This window comes from Tasmannia lanceolata, unplaced genomic scaffold (genome assembly GCF_043159265.1).
Source record: "Tasmannia lanceolata isolate RefF3 unplaced genomic scaffold, GAP_Taslan_0.1 ptg000018l, whole genome shotgun sequence".
Classification (NCBI taxonomy): Eukaryota; Viridiplantae; Streptophyta; class Magnoliopsida; order Canellales; family Winteraceae; genus Tasmannia; species Tasmannia lanceolata.
Window position 1 is genome coordinate 13504325 of NW_027518695.1, and position 22707 is coordinate 13527031.

A 22707-nucleotide genomic window follows, 5' to 3' on the forward strand; every position below is an offset into this window, starting at 1 on the left:
AATGGGCACCCTCCCTCTAACAGCTAGCTTTTAGGGGTGAGTCTACCCGGTTAAATTGCCTACATGTAGCATTAAATTAGTAGTGTGCCTTACCACTCAAATTTCCTTTCATTTCAATCAAATTTTGGTTTGATTTTTGTTTACAGATTTACGATGACATACACTATTATCAGTGCAAATTTTGTATTCTTCATGATAGCTACATGATATAAGAGAAGGCAGTCTACCCATCCGATACCTCGGACTTTCGCTAATCACATCAAGGCTATCAAGCAACCATTGTCTCGATTTGATTAGTAAAATCCAAAGAAATTTGGGTAGAGTCGGACTCCCTTGCTACTATCAATACCATAAAGGGCAGCTACAGATGCCGAAGAAGACTCTCACATTGTCAAAGATCAGGGAGAATATAGTATTGAAGCTCTACACTAGGAACCGTACGGGAAAATCTCGTATTGAAGCATCTACACTAGGAACCGTACGATCAATTCCAAGATCAGACGGTTCTCATGAAAGAGAGGAAAACACTTTTGGCAATAACCCATCCAATCCTTCATAGCTGCTGATTTGGGAAACTACCTTCATATATGGAATGATTCTCCATCAAATGGATTCTCCTAGAATCCTCATTTATCATTCTTTTCTAATTTGTAGATTACCTTTATCATCTCCTTTAATTGCTCTCTTTGAATTTTGAATGAGTTTCTCCTAAAACATTATGAAAGAATGCAAATCATTTATTTCTTATGAACTGGTCGGGGTCTGCCAAACTCCAACTTACCTACCCAAAAAAACTACATGAAATATATTTGTTAAATTCCTTAATCGATTTATATACCCTCAAATTATCCACAATCTTAAAATAGATTATGAGATTAGTTAAATATGACCGGTGAAGATTACACATACATCAAAAAGTTTGACAGATTGAACTTCAAGAGTTGGCAACAATGATTATTGTTTTGGTTATTAACACTTAAATTAGCTTATATCTTGAACTAATCACAGCTATATCCTGAACAACATGAACTTGCTCAATTTGATATTAAACATAGGTGGAAAAGTGATGAATTTCTATGTCATGGTTATATCCTTAGTGCCATTACGAAATCATAATATGAGGTTTATTGTGGAATGAAAACCGCTAAAGATATGTGAGAAGATTTAGATTAGAAATACAAGATCGGAGATGTAGGAGCGAAAAATTATGTGGTCGAAAACGATCTTAGATACGAGATGGTGGATGGGAAATCCATCTTAGGACAAGTTCATGAGATCCAACTCTTATTAAATGAAATCTTAGTCGAAGGATTATATATCGATAACCGATTTGGTTGCAATCATTGATAAGCTTCCACCTTTAGGGAAGGAATTTGATAAAGGTCTCTAGCATCAGAAAGAGAAGTTATCATTAGAAGATCTCTTAGTGTCTTTCTGAACTGAAGAAGAATATAGAACTCATGATCAAAATGACAAAAAATCGAAACTCTTCTCCAAAGACAACCTTGTGTGAACTAGTGAAAAGAAAATAAATAGAAACTTTGGCTCTCATTAAAATAAGAAGAATATGGAGGACTGAAACTACTTAAAGAAAAACAAAAAGATAGATAAGAACAAGAAGAAAGGGAGTTGTTTCCACTAGAACAACCTGGACACTATGGCAGACAATGCCAACATCGAAAGGGCAAAGACAAGTCCCAAAATGTCAAATACTCTCAACTGAAACCTACTCCTCAAGACAACATGGTGGAATCCGGTACCTTTCTTCATAGAAGCAAAGTACAAAAGTTTGTTGCCATAGACTCTAAAGTGAACATGGTTTGTAATATGAGTGATTGGTGGGTAGACTTTGGAGCCACTATACAAGTTTGTTGCGACAAAAGTGTGTTGTCGCCTACTATCATGAAGATGAAAGCGAGAAGTTATTCATTTCTAGCTCCTCTATAGCCAAATTCATGGGGAAAGGGAAGGTTGATCCCAAACTCACTGCCTACTAGGTTCTCACATTTCTCCAAGTTCTCTATGTTCCAAAAGTCCGGGAGAACTTTATCTCTGGCTATTTATTGAACAAGCACGATTACAAACTCGTCTTTGAATCTGATAAGTTTATCCCTACCAAGGGTAGGGTGTTTGTAACGAAGGGTTATGCTTGAGAGGGTTTATTCAAGCTCGATGTATCCATGAGTGAAATTCATAAAATTTCTGAGTTTTCTGTATATATTATTATATCCTATGATATGTCACATGTTAGATTAGGACATGTAAACACTCAATCAATCAAAAGAATGATGGCCCCTCAGTTGGTTAATAATGGTGCCCACTCTATCAAAACATTAGGTGTAAAATGATGGGCCTCATCCCATCAAAATATGAAGTGTAAAATGGCAAGCCCCACCCTATGCCTGAATTTAGGTGGAAATAGTGGGTCCCACCCAAAAAAGAGGTGTAATATGGTGTGCCCCACCCAATCAAAACATAAGATGTAAAATGGTGGGTCCCATCCATGTTTAAAAGGAATTCCATGAAAAATAATATTCTATGGAAAAAACTCCATCGTCTGGTAAGTTTGTAATTTTCCTTGAATTTTTTTTTCTATTTTGGAAAACAATTGCTCTGGAATATGTGTTTACAAACTGATGAAAAGTTTATTTTATATGGAAAAAAATTCAAAAAAAAAAAAATCATGAAAATTAATTTTCAATAAAATTTGGCGATTGATCGATGCAAACATGTTTTGATAATCGTCCCGAACTCACCTTGTCGTCTGTACTACTTAATCATATATGACAAGGTGAGTTCCTGCTGATTATGAACACATGTGCATGCCGATATTAGCGGCCAGACATTTTTTTATGGAAAAAAAAAAAACAAAAAAACAAATGACAACTGAGGTTTATTATATATTGTATAGGAATTTTTATACGTTGTATGCATGTGAATTTTAGTATTTTTTAAACAGTACAGTGGAGCAGTTCTTTTGTTGGGTCACAATGTAAATAGGTTGTACCTCTTAGATCATTTCCAGAGGATGATCCTAACCCTCCGATCAGTGGAGGTACCACACATTATAGAAACCTCTATAGAAAGATAGATAGTAGTATCTAATCAAAACAAAAGGGTGAAAATATCAATTCCCCAAGAACCTACTCTCCTAATAAAAAAGGAGAGTCATATATTTGCCCCCGTCTAGTGTATTTATGACTACTCTTTTACATTAGGGGGCTGTGAGCCTGTGGCGAATAAATCGTATCCTTAAAAATATTTTTAATCTAGCAAAGCAAGCTAGGGTTGATGCCTTTAGGGTTGTACTGCAGAGGAGGATTCGAACCTGCTGTCTAGCTAGCTTAACTGTGTAGTCACACTTCAAAGGTAGACATTTCAGAGACGTTTGAAACTTGAAAAAATACGCCAAAACTACTTTGCTGGACATTGACAGCAGAGTCAAATCAAGAGGACTTCAGTTGGAGCAACACCTGCTGCTGCATATTGTTCAGCTTGTCTCAATGAATGAACAGTGGGTTTGAGACACAGAGAAAAGTTACCCAAGAGAGAACCCATAAATGCCTGTTTCCATTTCTCGCATTTTAGACGTTCAAGACAAGTAAAAAGCTTTCTGAAAATGCTACGTTTGGATTAGAAATTATATGGGGTGCGCCCGTGAAGTTCACTATTGCACAGTGAGTACAGTGGGGCCCCTTCATAAGATGATCCAAACTGTTCATTTGTTGGCCCACGACCTAAATAGACTGTACCCGATCTATAGATATCTCTATAATGTGTAGTTCCTCTGTAGATTGGAGGGTTAGGATCATCAAATGGAGATGATCTACTGGGTACTACAGCCTATTTAGGCTGTGGGCCAACAAATGAGTGGTTTAGATCATCTTATGAAGGGGGCACCACCGTAACTTTTAAAAAACACTGAACTTCACAAACACACCGCATATCTAATACAATAAGCTGGGATGAAAAGAGGAGAGTTTTTTCGATTTTTTTGAAAATCACGTGAGAATTACACGTCACATTTTTTGACTTTTTTTGAACAAATGCACCCATTCAACTCATGTAATTTCAATCCTAACCCCCCTCCCTTTATGCTTTTAATAAAGGCACCCATTAGATCATATAATTTCAATCCTACCCCCTCCTTTATGCTTTTAACAAAGGCACCCATTAAAGCCGTATAATTTCGATCTTACCCCCTCCTTTATGATTTTTTAATTAAAAAACTATAGGGTGATCTTGACCATCCGATTTAAGATAAGAGGAATTATGGAAACATCTATCGATTGGAGGGCTAGGATCGGCCTATGAAAATGATTTTTGGGGCACAACCTATTTATGTTGTGTTCCATCACATGGACGGTTTGGATCAACCTATGACGTGGTCCGTGAAGTTCACTATTCCTCAAAGAGTACAGTGGGGCCCCTTCATAAGAAGATCCAAACCGTTTATTTGTTGGCCCACAACCTAAATAGGCTGTACCCGGTAGATCATCTCAATAGGATGACCCTAACCCTCCAATCTACACATTATAGAAATCTCTATAGATCGGAGGGTTAGGATCTTCAAATGGAGGTGTACAACCTATTTAGGTTGTGGGCCAACAAATGAACGGTTTGGATCTTCTTATGAAGGGGGCACCACCGTAATATTTGAAAAACACTGGACTTCACAAACGCACCGCATATAATTTCTCATCCAAAGATTTTATATGGAGTGTGCGCATGAAGTCCAATATTTTTCAAAAAATACAATGAGGATCACTTCATAGGATCATTTGTGGGGCCACAACATAAATAGGTTGTACGGTTGTACCCCGTAGATAGTGGACTTCATGCGGGTTATGTTCATCCTATGGTACGGTGATGATTATGTCCCCCGACAAATGAATGGTTTGGATCATTCATTTGTAGGAAAGAATGACCATACAAAGTGTGGTATGAGAATTGGAGTATTTGAGTCAACCCACTTCCGAGTTGAGTCGAGTTTTCAAGTTTTTTGAACCATGAATTGAGAAGACTGATCGAGGCCCACCCACGTGACATTTCATTTAGTAGGACCTGCATGTTGTAGAGCTAGCATGGCTAGAATGTGACGCTAATCTAGGTTACCTATGACAACCCTTCATGGGAGAGGTCTTATGGAAAAAAATCGAAAGAATTGATTCATGACATTCCCAAAACCTGACTGCGGCTCTTATTTATGAAAAACTCATGAAAAGGACAATGAACGATCGTGATGTCGCTGTAGTTAGAATGTGATCAATGGCATGCAAATGAATGATTAAGAAAATTTGAGGGAGACAGAGAGGGAAGGGGGTACTTTCCAGTGAGGGGAGAGGTTGAGGAGCAAAGAGGGTGAAAGAAACTACCAGATCTGTGGATTTTCAATTTCTTATTTCCATAGTAAATTTAGAAATCTGATTTTTTTCACTGTCAACTGCTGAATTAGAAATCCAAGAATTTGATCCGATCCAAATTACGATGCAAAAAGGGCTGCAAATGTGAGAAATCCAAATCAAAATCTTCTCGGCATCCAAGTAGGCCCCAATTGAATGTTTAGAATTCATTTTATAAAGACAAAGTGTGTCCTTGTATATAACTAGGGTGTCCATATTAGCTTCCTGAAATAACAGCAATAGTACCTCTAGTTGGTGAGCAAGGTCCTAAATGGTAGGAGAAAATCAAGTCATCAATCACAAAGCCCCACATGTTGACTCGCTCAGGAAAGAAGAGCCACATGGCCAGTTACAACACCGGTCGAGTGCCCCCAGAACCGGGTGGCCAGCTAGGTCCCTCCAGAACCTAAGGCCTCCGTCAAGGAGCACCTTGCAAGACCTACTCTCACAAAAGGCTTGCCCTTCATGACGTCATCACCTCAGGAATCACCTTCACTGCCCTAGGAGACCACACCACTTGTAGTCATTATCGGGCACAACTATTACGGGTTGTTGTATGTGATCCAGCCTCCACCGTACACGATTCTGCCTCTACCAACCACCAAACTGTCACCACATAAGGCGCCATAAAGCTCATGTCTTGTCACATCACTCTCCAGAACTGTACACACATGACCTGCGTCTCTAACAATTATCACAATGTCACGTCACTGTCACAATGCGCATAAGAACACAGAATTCCGCCTATAAAAATGGGACCCTCCACTCCACATCCAGGACTTTTGGCCCAAGCTCCTACCCTCTAGACCCTCAAAATAACAGGGCTCCTTTCTCAGCCTCTTCTAAGGGCAACTTAAACCCATAAACCCTCCAGGTGTGCGTTTCCTAACTGGAATTACCTACATATTCAACCCTCATTCTGGTGCCTCTGTCTGACTTGAGTGTCGAAAGATTCCCTTAGAGTTTAACCTCCGAATGGTCCTTAACCTTTTGTCTGTGAGCAGGGGTGAAGGCACATATAGCATGAGGGGGGCCATGGCCCTCCTCCCATGATTTGCAAAATTCCTTTTAAAGTGGATGCATGTACATGCATGCTTTTGGTGGTTTAGTGGCCATGGCCGCCCCAAGTGTAAATTCCTGGCTCCGCCTCTGTCTGGGAGCGCAGGTCAAAGGTTGACACGATCTCTTTCTCTCAGCTTCCTACGATCAAAGCCAGGCAAAAAAGGCACGACCCAGTGCAATAAGAACTGTTCGAGCACCCCGGACAGATTTGAGCAGCATCGTCTTGGGCCGACAGTATGTATGCACGTGGTTCGATATGTCCAGCCAACTTCGACTTGAAACACCAAACAGACCGTGTAATTGCTCACAACCGATTCTGTTATTGACTTGGTCACTCGTATGGGACATCACTTGGATACAATTGTAGGGCTACTATTTTAACAAAAGGGAGTGTGTTGACTTGGGTGGATCGGGTTTAGAACCCAGGACATGCCGTGAGGCAATAACTCCGATGTCATGCGCAAAAACCAATTACTCCAAAAACTTAAAGCTGTTAGAGTTGGTGTTATTCAATGATATATTTGTACTATAAGACACCCTACTATTATCTTGGTTGAAACAAATCCCACCAAAACAAGATGGGTGTGGATATCAAATTATTTTTAGGAGAGTAGATAGTCGGATTGTTGTGGGATTGGTCATCTCCGCCGGTCTCTTGAAAAGGCCAAAGTCGATTTCTCATGTTAATCCACTATTTGATATATATTGTTAGGGATTTGCTAGCGTCCATCGCAAAAGGCATTTCGTGGATGATCGGTTGTTGCATGTGAGAGCAGCCACCTCGTGAATGAAGACAAAATCTGCCGAAAAGTGAGCATGTGTGGCTGCTTTCACATGCAACAGACCATCTGCGAAATGCCTTTTGCGATGGTTGTTAGCAATTCCCTGTGTACTTTTCCAATGGAGGCATTTATTTGTAGTTAGGGGAAAGATGACCATTGGGGTGTTTTATTGAAGAGTTATGTGCCAACAGGCATCTTGGCCACACACCAGCACAAGGTGTGTAAATATTAAATGCACATAGAACTATGGTAGATTAAACTTTAAAGAGAAGAGTTTTGTATGGACATGAAGAGTTGGTAAACATTATCAAGTCGATTTTGATGTATTAAATGATATTATTTATTTTGGGTCCAAATAAACTCACAAATTGCTATCTACGTCATTGATTTTTAGAAGTTGTTGTGATATCACCAAAGTAGTAAGTATATACCCAAATCAACGGTCCTAATAACACTCACGTCCCAAGTGGATTCAATTTGGAGGCGATTCTCTTCTCCTCTTGTAGCTTATTTGAGACCGGTTGCTTCGTTTGGTTGCCAGTTAAAATTTTGTCCCAGGCAGTTTTAGTAAAATTTTGGTCCCATCCCATGTTTGGTTGCCTTTTAGCAATAGGCTTTTTTTAATCCCACTCCTGTAATGATTGCTTGTGTGGTGAATTTTTTAATCCCACTTTTGTAATGATTGCCTTTTCATCCCATCCCAAAATAATCCCAGGAACAAAAATAAACCTAGAAACCAAAAATAAGCTTGAGAAAAAAAAAAAAAATTCTTCCCAACGGTTCAAGCAACCAAACAAAGTTTTTTTTTTTTCCCACCATAGTCCGGTCAACCAAACACGGGTTTTTTATTTTACCGGGATACTTCTTGGACTCTTTTTTTCCCACCAATCTCCTATGATTTTTTTTCTCCCACATAAATCCCAGGAACCAAAAAAAACCCAGCAACCAAACAGAGCTAGCTCTGCTTTGGCCTCCACCTCATCAGAATCACAAATCCTTGGGAGACCCGAGAAAGATTGGATAGTGGTCCCTTTGTCATCCCGAAAAATACCACCAATACCGGCCTTTCCGGATTTACCTATCAAGCTACCATCAAAATTGAACTTTATCGAACCAGGTGGCGAGGGAGACTGAGTAGGCATCTCCAAAATCTTTACCCCCTTTTCAATGACGATGGATTTCCAATTACGAATAATGTCCCCTGTGTTACAGAAGCTAAGTATTTTCATTGTCTTACCCAAGCTAATCTATAAGATCCACTTTGATTTCCAATATAATTCCACCCATAAGTTTTGCTCTCTCTTCAAACGATTCACTCATTTCCCTCTCTCCATATGTACCAAACGATAGCATAAGAAGCCTCCTTTCTTCAGTGTTAATAGAACTCTACCCGTCCTCTTTTCTAGAGTTCTCCCACTAGGATGAAAAGGAAGGAGCCTGCTTGATGTGGGCCGCGCGGATGTGGAAGCTTGAGCACTTTATAGAAGAACCAAACAACTCATTTAGGCCCTGTTCTTTTAAGATTATTACAACCGATTGTCAGTGCCAAACTGATTAATGGACTCAAATTTAAACATAATTTTGAGTCCAATGATCGGTTTGGCACTAACAATTGGCTGTAATAATGTTAAACGAACAGGCCTTTATTGTAGAGGACTCTGCTAAAGATATAATCTTGAACTTTATAACCCTTTCTATTAAAAAAACAAGGCTGATCTTTGACACATCTTATGAATCTTTATGAGAAGTAGTTTCAGAGATGTTGAGGATGCAAAAGAAAGAACTTTTCTGGCTAGTATTGCTACAGATCTTAATAGAAACGAATTGAGTGTTACAAAGAGTAGGAGCAATTTCCCTCCTTGAGAGCCCGAGGCTCACTCCCAAAACCGTTAACTTTCCAAAGAAAATTCTGATTCCCAAATCCCTCACTTGGAAATGGCTCAGACAATCAGCCCCCATCACTCCTCTTAAAGTTCTACATGCCACATATTCCTCGTTACCCTATGTATACATGACAAAAAGTGCTACCATAAGCTAAAGCTAATAGCCTATTCTACATGGCCAGCTTGTGTCTACATCACTCCTTCACGTCTTTTGAATCTTAAAACAACAGTAACTTGGTGTCCAAATCTAGACCGTAAGGGGCCATTTGGATACGCGGATTTTAGAATCAAAGTTTTAGTTTGACAACAGCGTAAAAGAGGGTTCATGATCTAGGTGCTGCATGCTGTCCTGACAGCGTTTCTTGGATTTTAAGAAAGAAATCCAGGGTTTTAGAAATCTCTTCCACATCTTGAGATATCTAAAACCCAGAAAGATGGGATGATCTCCTGCTCTAGAAGGGCAAGGCTTCTTCTCTAGTCTGCCAACTACAATTTGGAGGAAATCCAAGATTCTAAAATCCACATCCAAACGGCCCCTAATTGTTTCTGCCAAATCATTTTTAAGACTCGATTTTTAAGCTGCAAAATAGCATTCCAAAATCGTATTTAAACCATGACCTCTGATAATGTAATAATAATAAAAAACTCAGTAGATTTGTGTTCAGAGCACAATTTTCACGGCAAAGAATAAAATCCAGTACAGTTTTCTCCATGGAATATTAGTTTTTCAAGTGGAGGTAGAGGGCAACAAGTGGCTGAAAAACTGGGAAAAAAAAAAAAAAACTGTGCTCTAAATAGAGTTTTTCTTTTCCTTATTTTTCAGCCACTTCTCGCCATCTCTTCACACATTCCCTCTGAATTCTCTGCCTCTCCCACTCCCCCTAGAGGCCCTACCCCTTTCTCAACACTTGGTAAGATAATATTCTCGGAAAAAAATTGCAAGGTTGCCAAACATGGCCTAATGCTCTATTTCTTTTGACGTAAAATGGGCATGAATTTTGTTTTACGCCCATTTTACATTGTAGGCACTGCTTATTTTAGACGTAAAATGGGTATAAAATAAACATGGGAATAAGATTTGTAATGGGCCTGAAAGACTGGGCCTAAGAGTTGTAACCGGTCCCAGAGGGCAGTTAACAATCCCCCTTTCCAATTAAACAAAGAATTTTTTAACTAACTTTTAGCTTAGCACATGCCCATTTCGTTTAGTTGATCTGAACTAATCTAATGGTATGCATAACTGTGCTAAAAAGAAAGGTTAAAGTTCTAGTATATCAGAATGCATCACTGTTATAAAAGCAATGGTAAGCTAAATGAAACAAAGGTTCTTCCCTGATGAAAGCAACAGCGTCTATGTTCTTTACCTTGGCCAAAAAGAAGAAAAGGAAACAAAAGCTTTATTAAATCTACTAAACTTCATATTGATGTGCAGGTGTTCCTGTGAAAACGCATGTGAATCAGAAGGGAGCATGAAATTGTACTCATATGCATAATAAACCATAATGTACCTCTGTAGAGCCCCTCCCCAAGCAATTCCCACCAAGTATTTCGAAGAGGGCATCCTTCTGGTTACTGAAGAAGTCGGGCCGAAATGGGACTATTGAGACAAAAACCTTTGTTCTTTGCAAGGAAGGCATTCATTGCCTGGATCTGTGTCGGGAAGGGGACGAGCGCAAACCTTATGGGGTCAGGGAATCCTGGCCTGCAAAATTTTAACATCGGCTTATCATAGAATTGCCTGTGTTGAGTGATAGGAAAGGTTATGGCAATAAAGAAACCGAACGGACCTTCTAAGTATCTGCATGTTGGAAGCATCAAAGTTGCAACCGCAGAGAAAGCGCTCTACATCTTCAGGAGTGGCAGCATGAGGAATTCCTTGAAGCAACAACTGACACAAAAATAGTAGACAGATTTCACTTCTTCAATTAAAAGGAGAAGTTTTCTTATACAAGATCATGTATCAGATAATTAGACGTGCATAAACTGAACTAAATGGCATCCAACTGATCACTGAAGCTTGAGTAATAACTATTTGGAAAAAATAAATATATCAGTGTTGACTGTCGAGCCATTTCAAACCCACCTTGATGGAATTTGGAAGTTGAGGACCGTTCATCCCATAAGAAAAAGAAAACCCATTAAAATAGAGTCCCAAATTACAACATAAGCAAAGCAACATGGAGTAGGGAAGGACACATTTCAACCCTAAAGTTTTAGTTAGATGCGGATTTTATTATCAGTTTCTATATGAAAATGGACGTAAGAAGACCAACATAAAACTTGTTGCAGTTTGACAAGATTTACGAAGACATGGAAGGAGGTAAGAGCAATGGTTCAAGGAAAAAGAGAACAAGAAAGAAATCTTGCACTTGGGTACAGAGGGAGTTCCTGGACCAAAGAATTATGGAATCGTTTTATTTTCATAAACCCTACTGGGTATGGATCAATTTGGATGTGGAAACTTCTAGAGCGTCGTATGGTGTATGGTTAGCAAGGTTTGCTTTAGCAAAAACTACGAAGTATGAACATTACTTTAATTATGTTGGTGAGCAATAAATGAGCGGTCATCTAATGATTTTAGAGCCATCAATGTGGTTGGAACTCTAGGGAATATAGGCACAGTCCTTGCCAAAGTTGTATCTCTGAGATAGGGGAAGGAAGATAGGAATCTCCCAATAGAAGAAAAGCAAGGGTGACTTCTAGGACATGCTTGGGCATGAAAAATAAGTTGTAGGTAGAGTTCAAGAGTGGGATAGTAAAGAGTGGACAAAAGTTGAAGTTCGCCCACAGAGTTGCAAAAGCCAAGAGAAGAGGGAAGTGTACTTGGAGCTCTTATCGTTCAAATAAAAACAAAAAAGTGTACGAGCAAACAGCTGGTATCTGATGAGGTGATGAAGGCAATTTTGGATTTACCAGAACTCTGCTCAAATGATAATGTCAAAGCACAAGATTAAATTGACTGCTTTGACAAAATTTATGAAGAAATGGAGGGGAGGTTGAAATAAGAGTTAAAGAAAAGATCAGTAGGGTGCCTTGGACACGGTAGAGATGTCATCCAGGGGGGATACGGATTTTTACCAACTAAGTTGAAGATGATTGGGAATGAGCCTCTAGGTCAAGACTGTGTTCTCCGACCTCGAGGTCAGAGGTTCAATCCCAGCTTACCTATCAAAAAAAAAAAAGGAGAAGTTAAAGATGGTTCATGGAGAGCTCTTAGGGTTCTCAATATTTAAAAATTCCCTGCATCAATCATTGACTCACCCAAGTCGACCCCCTTTTACCATGGCCGAGTTCCCATCCGAGTCCGAGTTTTGCCCCCACCAAGTAAATCAAAACTCCTTTCACTCGCACTGGTAAAAGGAAAATTGATACGTCAATCATTGACTAGCCTAAGTCAACTCCCTTTTATCATGGCCGAGAATCCAAGTTTTAAACAATAGTTCTTCCGGAGTTCCATAGTATTATTTGCTTTAGCAAAGGCATCAACAGTACTTTTTTTATGTTGGCATGCAATAAAATAGCTGAGAAACTCAAGATTTTAGACCTATTCAACTTGAACAGGAGTTTCCAAATGCATAGCCAGTCTCATCTACGAGGTTATCCGAGGTTACAAGTGCTACTCTCAACTATCCAAGGTCCTTTTTTGTAACTGATCAGAATTCGGAGAGAGATCTCATGGAAAAAGTATGCTTAGATTTGAGGCATAGAGAGGGGAGGCCGGACATGGTTTATAAGGTTGACGTGCAGAATAGGATTTGTGTTGGCCTAACATCTTGGGAGGATCGGCTCTGAGAACCATAGGATACAGCAGATTAATGTTTAAGTTTATCTGAAGTCTGAAACATGGCCTGTTTCTCCGTTTTGGTGAGATGCTCTCCAAAAGGATAATTTACAATCTCTAAAGTCATAGGAAAGGAGACACCCTTTCTTCCTGACCTGCTCACAGTCTAATTACGGCTCCATTATGGAACTTAATGAGAGAGTGGCGCACATTGGTTAGATTTAGATATTAGGGTGGTTTAAAATCACTGATCTTTAGCTTGTCGGTGACTCCCTTTTGTTCTAGAATGAATTAATGCTCAAATGCTATGGGGCAATATTAGGGAAAATAGTTAATCCCAGTAAGAGTTTGGGAGTGGGACAATATGTTGCAAGGATATTCGTAGAAGAAAATATTTGTTGAGATAAACCCATCCTAAGTTCAAGAAAACACAAGTTGTAAATCAGTTTGTGGTTTACAAAATTTATGTTGCATGACGTTCCTTGATTTTTGAGGGTGTAAGAGTGTGTGATATGCCTAAGGGCATAATGGACTTTGTACATGTAACTCTAATATAATTATAATAGAGTGCATAATGGACTTTTCTCTCAACATGGTATCAGAGCCAAAGGTCTCGAGTTCCAAACCTCCCGGATAGCAAAAATCCACATGCGATGGTCGGCCCAAAGTGGGACATGTGCCACATGTTTGCCAAGTGGGCCACACGTGAGGGGGAGTGTTAAAGTAAAGTACAAAAGATAAATAACGCCTTTCTCCAACAGCTTAAGCTTTTGGAGAAGTCGGTAAGTTTCTAACCGAGGGTTTTGGCGTTTGGAATTCACTAAAAAAATTGTTATATCAATTCTTTAATTTTGAGGTTTTTGATAATTATTATATTGATAATAATTGGAAATCAAATCCTACATCAAGTGGTATCAGAGCATTTATGGTAGATCTTGCCTCAGCCTTACATTATTTGGTGGTATCGGAGCATCTATTGTAAAACTTGTCGCACATTACTAGTCCCATATGAAGGGCATACAAATTTTCTTTAAATTATTCAATGGTCTTATAATATTGGAAGGTGGCAAAATGCTATTAGAAGGCACCATGATTCATTTGGAATTCCAAAGGCCGTGCAAGATATCCGCAACCATTATCATTTTTTTTAATGAGAAGTCTTGAGTGAAAGATGGAGTGGCTAGAATGTCTCTAGATGTATGCCCATCTTGTAATTTTCTTTTTCTTTTTTTAATGGTAGTCTTGTAATTTTCTTTGAACAAGCAAGCCTTGCACTTTATGAATTCTTTCATTGATCAATAGAAGTGTCATTTGTCAAAGGCCATCGATGTTTCATAAACTAAAGACACGTGCACATGCATATGTCATGTCAACTGATTGAAGCATTCTACAGTTTAGCACAAGCAAACGCTCAAAATATACTGGATTAATATTCACAAGAATGGAGAAAATGGCAGCTCAAGATGTAAACTTCTAATCTGTAATAATTACAAACTTGCATAAACTTGGTTAGATACTTACAACTTTTCCATCATAAGATGTGAGAAGGTCCCACTGACCACGATCGACCTGATTTCTAGGAAAGCTAGTTATTAGTTATAGGAGATACTTACGAAGTAGCATAATCATACTTCCAATTGAATTTTAGCAGTACATTAGAATAGCATTACCTTATCAAACTTGTACAAACGCCCTTTCTTTATAAGTAGCCTGAAAGCCATGTCAAAGGCAGCACGAGATGGAAATTGCAATACGCTGCTTGAAACAAACAAACAAAATTTGAATCAGACCTTTTCAACAAAAATGACAACATTTATTATCTTTTTGAGATGATGTATGCAATACGGAAAAGGAACCAAAGTATGACAAAAAAATTATTATGAGGGGGAAAGCTAATGGGATCCAATGATTCATACCTAGGCAATTATTTAAAGGGAATCCAAAATTGGAGTAGCTACTGTGTTTAACTGACTTATTAGCTTTTAGTTTAAAGACATTGTTTCTTGGATGATTTAATTGCCAGCTTAAATGCTTGATGGATGGATGCTAATTTATTTTATTGTTGCTTACACACATGTTTTTAGTAATTGAATGAGAACTTGAATAATTATATTTATCATTTGATGCAATGAATGGTTATGATTTATTTTTTATAATTTAAACAGTTTTTATTACAGTTTTTGACAAATACTTATGTTTAATTATTCCTTGAATCTTGTTGAGAAAATCCGCCGGGCAAATCTGATCCAATTGTGCACAAGAAAACAGAAAAGAAGAAATAAACACAAGCCACAAGATGAACACCGAGATTTTATGTGGTTGGGTCTAGATGCCTACATCCACAGGAGAAGAGAGGTTCACTATTTCGGTTTTAAGGTTACAAAAATCTAGTTCTTCTTGGCCAAGAAGACTCACAGAAAACCTAGCTACTCGTAACCCTAATATGTGGCTTATATATTAATACCATTGCAATAAGAAAATTACTGGAATACCCTTTACAAAAAATAGTAAATTAATGCAAAAAAACCTAGCTTGGCCCATGTTTGTGTCATGCACATTAGTCTGTCAGGATCCTGCATAATGCCATAAACAAGACAACTTTCACAGCCACCTGAAGATTTTCCGTTGATGTCGCCATCGGTCCGCTGTCGCTGCAAAACCACCATAGGCCTTCAGAAGTACCAGCTACACACCTTCGGATCATCCTAGTTCTGACTCCTCCCGACTCGATCAACACGACCAATGCACACGTGTAGCTGCCAACCCATTGACTAACCAAGTCAATCCTAGAGACGGATCTCGATCCATCCTCTCCAGTGCAGGTACCATAATCTCCTCACCGTCTCTTGCAACCTGGAAACCTGTCACTGCACCAACTGTGAAAGAGATCCTACATGTCTGCCGCCACCACTATGTTTCCAACTAACCATCGATATCTTAGGAACACTAGTCACCATGTCCCTGACTAGACAATAGCATCTAATACACTCGGTATCCGTCATCTTCTCTGTCTTCCCACCCTTTCTCTTCAACGCCTAAGCCAAGCCCTGCTGAACTAGAATGTCCTTTACCCTCATTTGTCTTTTTTGGAATAGTTTACCATCATTTGTCATAGGGTGAAACTACCCTTTCCATCAAACCTGTCAATGTTGAACTGGATAGAACTCAAGTTTACCACCATCTCATATCGCCCTCGATGCGAAGCTTTACCTCGAATGAGAATTTCCCGAATAATCTTTCTACCGTAAAAGATCGCTCCAACCACAGCTTTGATACAACTTGTTGAGAAAGTCCGCCAGCCAAATCCGAATCAATTATTCACAAGAAAACAAAAAAGCAAAAATAAAAACAAGCCACAAGATGAACACCGAGACTTTACGTGGTTCGGCCAAGATGCCTAAGAACACAATCTTCCACTATGAGAAAACAATATACAAGGATTACAACGGGAATGCTTTGCAGACACACAAACCCACAAATCTTTGCTTGTCCTCTCACCCAAGATCGTACACAAGAGAGAATTGAGGAGAAACTTGAGAAAAAAAAAACGAGAGAACCCGAGAAAGCCCAAGAAAAAAATCTAAGAGAAACCTGACTCTCTCTTCTCTCTACTCTCCTCTCCTCTCCTCACTCTCTCCCTCTATTGTTTGCCGCCACTCTCTTCACGCAATAGTTTTTGGGACTTTTATATCTAGATTTCCAAAACATAAAGAATTAAACCCTTTCTTATTTGGTTACACACCAAAACAAGTAATTGCACCAATTTAGGTGGGAAACAAGCCAAGGTGGAGATTGTTGTGCATATGTCTTGTGTGGTGGTGTTTCTCACATCATTTGCTTGTTGTTGGCTGCAAATCGTATTTGATCCTTGTTGAGGAGGTATTTCTTGGTTTTCCAACAAATCCTATTATTGATTCTCTAAGTATCATTATCTACACGTATCAAATATCAACTTCAAGACGATTTCAATCTATTTCAATGGAATCAAAGAATCTTTTAAGTTACAAGCGTTGATGGATGCATGGTAGTGCTCATAAGGCAAGTAAAATAAAATCACCTAGAATGTCTTTCCAATATGCCAAGGCGTCAAGCATACAGTCCAACTCAGGAATGAAAACCAATACTTCGTTGGAATCTTGTCAATTGCAAGATTGCATATGCGCCACAAACCATCCTTCTCAATGCAAAACGAACCAGCACCGCAAGCAGCTCATCCTATCACAGTTCAGTACATTGACTAGAAGCTCATCTATTTGCCACCAAAATATTTTGTCTCACGAAGATCATTTTTGGAATAAACTCACACCCAACACCAAATCAATGCAACGTTTTGGGATCTAACCATGTAATCAGCTATGTCTAATTGTATGCCATGCATGTATATCTCAAATGAACATTTCCACCAACCATACATGCTTTGATTTTTCATTCGTTGAATGATTGTGAAAAGGTTTTCCTCTTCCTCTTTGAGTTTCTTAATCATCCTATCTTCTGATAGGATCTCAATGTGTTTGCCAATACTCAACCTCTTCTCACTGGTCCCCCAATGAATTCCAATCCATCATCAGGATACAAACCATAGACCAGTTCATTCTCTACAATCCTTCATTCTATAGCTTGAACGAGCCTAGCTTCCAATTCTCCACCCAAAAATACTACATCTCCCCCGCCCCGCCCCACCCCACGCTGCTTGATTGTTGAAAAGGTTCTCCTGTCCAAAACTGTATCACCTAACCTACCTTCCGATATTGGATTTGGGTATTCTGGCAAGAAATTTCTTCATGTGGACTATTGTCAAGTCAATTTTTTTTCTTCGTTACTTAGATTTCCAGTCTGGTTTTGACACAATTCACTAAGCTCTTCCATCGGCTGGACAGCTTGATGGATCAGGCCTCAAATCATCTAACTATATTGTATTTGACTGGCTCTACTACCATGCTACGACTTCAAGCAGCCATGTCAATTGAAGATTCAAATTTTATCATAGAAATCCCCACAAGAATCTCTACATGCTTCAAATTTAATCTTAGCAACCAAAATTTGTGCATAGAATCTCTACAAGCTTAAAGCCAATGGAGCAATCCCCACAAGAGCCGTCTGATAGAGAATTCTGACAACAGAAATTAGAAAAAAAATTGCAAAATGAAAAGGTAGTGAGATTACATATATTTACAGATGTGAAACAACCAATTACTCCATAAGCTTAAGCTGTAGGAGAAGGCGTTATTTAAACTTTTATACTTTTAACACTCACCCTCATGTGCGGCCCATCTTTTTAAGGTTGGCCTACACGTGGCACATGTGGCCCCTCTTTTGAGTTGGCCATTAGACGTGGATTTTTAATATCAAGGAGTTTTGAACCCAGGACCTTTCCTCTGATACCATGTGAAACGACCAATTACTACAGAAGCTTAAGCTGTTGGAGAAGGCGTTATTTAATCTTTTATACTTTACAACATAGATTTCAGCAACTCTGATATTAGACAACTTGGACCGCAAGCTGTCAGCTCTCCTCTCAATTTAGAAAGTGAAGTTCAACAAGAAATCATCTTAGAACCATTTTATAAAACACTGGCTAATTACTTGTGGATTTAAATTGATTTTAAAACAACTTTTCACTGCCTACAAACTGTCATAGATACGCAACTCTCAAATAAACCATATATTTTTACTCATGGAGAGTTTTCTGAAAGCCACAAACACATCATCCTAAAATATAGCAAGGCGCACTAATTTCTAAGACATGTAAAACCACTGTTTGGGCTTTTGGACTGAGCCAAAAACGGTGGCCCCACTGCTGACATCATATATCACCTTTGTTTGGTGGTTGCTCCTCTTTCCAGACAAGGATGTCTCGCATGACAAACTATTATGGGATGCACAGAATTCCCAGTTCCAATTGTTGTAAGGATATCAATGATCCTGTTCAAAAGAAGTTCAGTGCTTGATCTGGTTGTGTAGATTTAGATAGTGAACTTCCATTCATAAATGAATAGGGCATACATGAGTTAGTATTACATCGATTGCTGGTCATGCTCTCCGGGAAAACTCACAATTCACAACACTCTATCTGCTGCAGAAAAAGCACCAGTCTCCATTGGACAACCAAATTAGGAAACCCAAGGGATGAGGACATACAATATTCCCAAGTAGCATGTGATTATTCTCCAATGCACCACATAATTTCAGAACTGTACTGTTAAAAAGAAAATTTCAATAACATAAGGGGCCGTTTTCTGTTACGCAGATTTTAGAATCTTGGATTTCCTCAAAATCGTAGACGAGAGACGAGAGAAGAAGGAGACCAGCCGTCGTTTTCTGATTTATCGCCCTTCTTTCCGTCAGCAAGAGAGTAGGAGATCATCCCATGTTTCCAGGTTTTAGAAATCTCAGGATAGGGAAGAGATTTCTAGAACCTGGATTTCTTACTTAAAATCCAAGATTCTAAAGAGAAGCGAAACGGACAGTCCCCTTCTTCTCTTGTTTCCCATCCAAAATTTTGAGGAAATCCAAGGCTCTAAAATCCGCGTATCCAAACAGCCCCTAAGAGTAGGCACAAATTACGGAAAAAAACGACCTACATTTATATAAAGCAAAATCAACATCATGTGTGACAAATCCAAGATGTCCAAAGGTAAGTACAGGATGTACAGAGGAAGAGAGTGAGAGAGGGAGAGAGCATACATGCCAAGAGAAGTATAAGCCCTGTTGTAATCAACTTTAATATCCTGAGCAGTCAAATTACATCCTTCGAAAAAATGGATAATATCGGCTTTCGTTGTATTTCTCCCCATGCCACTCAGCCTTCCATAGGTCAAACCTGAAAATGGGAATATCATAAACATAATGTATCGATGTGTCCATGCCAATGATACATTAAATACCAATTGCTAGAACTATTAGCATAGGAAAAAATCAACATTTTGACTAGAAGAAGAAAATTTTGTGGTCTGAGAAGAAACAATATTCTAGCTGATAATATTTCTGAATTGACGTCGAAATGATAACCAAATTGAGCTCCCCATGACTCATACATTTCGAATGAGATTCTTTCTCACACAACTGGACATATTGGGGATAATTGTGGCATTTCTATGTATCATATTGAATAACACAAATTTGTTCATTAAATTCATGAATTACATCTGCAAAACATTAATTAGAATACAGAATTTTTATTCTAAACATTATTGTGCTGGGGAGGAATCAAGTTACTTCTACAATTCAATTTTAGTGACATAGTTATAGAATTTAAGGGAAACATCCGTACAAAGTAAGGATGCAAGGAATAAATTAACATAAAGTGGATAATTTTAAAGGGAGAATGAAAGACTCCAAATTAATACACACAAAGAGATTGAAAACCACTAAAATGGCATCCTCACTTGTTTGAAATGACAATCCTTTAAGACATTCACAACTACCATTTTGGATTGAACTCTGTCGAGAAAAGTTGTTTGGGCAGTTTCAGTCAAGAGATATAGCTCCTTTAGCTTTTAAAAGACTTCATTTACAAATCGCAACAGGTAATATACAGGGGGAAAGTGATCAGCACGGACAAGAAGGTATAACTAAACTCTTCCTTCATTCGAAGTTTTAAAGAAACTATACACGCTTTACATAGAAAATGAGTAGGTAAAAGTGTAAAACAAACATCAAAATTTAGCATGAAAATTTGCAAACATTAAAGAGTCAACACGGTCAGATTCTCAGATGAAAGTAACAGTCGGACAAGATGGACTACAAGCAAGTGATTTAAAGAATAATTTAACTCATGGTGGTAAAAGGAATTTTATCACATTTATTGATGATTTTTCTAGATATGCAATAGTGCTTAGAAGCAAACATGAGTCATTAGAAAATTTTAAGAGCTATAAATAATGGTAGAAAATCAATTAGAAAAGAAAAGTAAGATCCCCAGATCAAACCATGGAGGAGAATACATTTCACCTGAATTAAATAAATTCGGTGAGGAGAATGGAATAAATTCATCACGTAACATTGTAACAGGCATGCATTCACCCAAACAAAATGGGGCAGTAGAGTGAACAGAGAAAGTCTTATTGGCATGGTTAATGGCATGTTATCTAATTCTAGTTTACCCCATAATCAATTGCGTGATGCACTTCTTTCAGCTTGCTATATTCTAAAAAATGTTTTTAAAATTTAGTGAAAAAAACTCCATATAAACTATAGAAAAATAGAAAACTGAGTTTTAAATACCTCAAAGGGTGGAGATTGTTTAACCAGGGTAGGGTTGACTAGTCCAAAAAGATCTAAATTAGGATACAAAAGATTGTAAATTCGGTAAATTGTGAATACATTGGATATGCACAAAACAGTTGTGCATAACATATTCTAATTGTTAAAATCAGAAAATAGTGAAGTATAAGCTAATACTAAATTAGAATCTACATGTGCTGAATTTTTTAAGATAAATTCCCATATAAAACTAAGAGCTATAAAACAAAAGTAGAAAATCAATTAGAAAAGAAAAGCAAAATCCTCTTATTCACCGAAACAAAATGGGGTTGCATAGAGAAAAGTAGAACCCTAATCGACATGGTTAATGACATGTTATCTAATTCTGATTTATCTCATGATTGGATCAGACCTAGGGTTAGCGAGTTTTTTAAAGAGAACTTTGGAGAGTAATGTGTGTAGTATACAGTGAAAATCAATGCTATCAATCTCTAGAATAGATTAAGCATTCCAGTAAACTTTTATGACAGAAACCCTAACCCTAACCTTATGATGAATAAACAATGACGGGGAAAGAGGAAGAAGAAGTTATACCTTGGATTGGTGGTTTAAGAAACGGATCCAGAGAAGGATCCTGACCGTCCCTTTCGGCCGAGAAATTCCTCGGCATCTGGCGAAGAAGTGGTGGAAGCCATTGATTTGATTTACGCGACAAAAAAGCGTTTGATTTTAGAACATTTCCAAGCAAACTCAGCCTCTGCATTCTTAGACCTGCGAATTATTGAAGAAAAACGAGTTCGGGAAGTAGAATATAGCGGGAAAACCACAAAGAGCAGAGAGAAAAATTTAGGTATTCAAATCATCAATATTTTGCTCACTCACGAGTCACGACCTATGAGCAATGAAAACATTTCTAGAGAGAAGATAGGCTCAAACATTTCTAGGGGTGCAACTCGGGTAGGGTTGGGTCGGGTCGAGGCCAACCCAACCCAACCCAACCCAACCCAAAAACTTCCACCCCCAATCCTAACCCAACCCAAATTGATTTTTCCCTAACCCGAACCCAACGCAACCCAACCCGATTTCCCAAGTTGGGTTAGGTTTCTGCTGAAATCTTAATGAAAAAAATGCCTATTTAAATCAGTTACCCCATCAAATGCCTCTTTAAATCTTAATGAAAAAAATCGGAGAGAAAGAGAACCTTGTAGGTCCTGTGGCGGAAGAACCGAAGAAGAATGAGAGATTGTCCGATGGAGGATTAGAGGTTGTTGGCTTCTCTCAAAGAGAAATAGAGAATAAGAATTTCTACTTTCTAGGTTAGGGTTTGCCTTTACTTTTTGTTTTTCACTTTTTGATAAGTATATAAAGTATACACTATTATATTTTCAATGATAGAAAATTAGAAGCTAGAAAAACAACACGTGAAAAACTAAAAATGTCAAAAAGTAACGTGTTAATCTTATTCTTTGCCGGATTACGGTTTGGGTCGGGTTGCCTGATGCCAAACCCAACCCGAATTTTGGTTGGGTTGCCAAACCCCAACCCAGACCCGGACCCGAACCCAACCCGGATTTTGTCAACCCAACCCGCGCAAA

General features: G+C 38.5%; 1 protein-coding gene across 1 annotated transcript; it reads right to left on the reverse strand.

The window, feature by feature from the left end:
* Nucleotides 1-10375: 10375 nt before the first annotated feature.
* On the reverse strand, nucleotides 10376-22433 carry LOC143851881 (Ribosomal protein S24e family protein). Its single transcript, XM_077361380.1, has 8 exons — nucleotides 22314-22433; nucleotides 21707-21883; nucleotides 19595-19730; nucleotides 14581-14665; nucleotides 14432-14479; nucleotides 10917-11017; nucleotides 10638-10831; nucleotides 10376-10567 (listed from the first exon to the last, which is right to left on the reverse strand). The coding sequence occupies exons 2-7, from the start codon at nucleotides 21873-21875 to the stop codon at nucleotides 10699-10701; spliced, it is 672 nt and encodes a 223-aa protein (XP_077217495.1). The 5' UTR covers nucleotides 21876-21883; nucleotides 22314-22433; the 3' UTR covers nucleotides 10376-10567; nucleotides 10638-10698.
* Nucleotides 22434-22707: the final 274 nt, after the last annotated feature.

Coding starts and splice junctions, on each gene's coding strand:
- LOC143851881 (XM_077361380.1), bottom strand. CDS start 21,875: ATGCAGAGGCTGAGTTTGCTTGGAAATGTTCTAAAATCAAACGCTTTT. Junction 19,731..21,706: donor TCTTAAACCACCAATCCAAG/GTATAACTTCTT, acceptor TCCCATTTTCAG/GTTTGACCTATGGAAGGCTG. Junction 11,018..14,431: donor CATCTTATGATGGAAAAGTT/GTAAGTATCTAA, acceptor TTTTTGTGTCAG/TTGTTGCTTCAAGGAATTCC.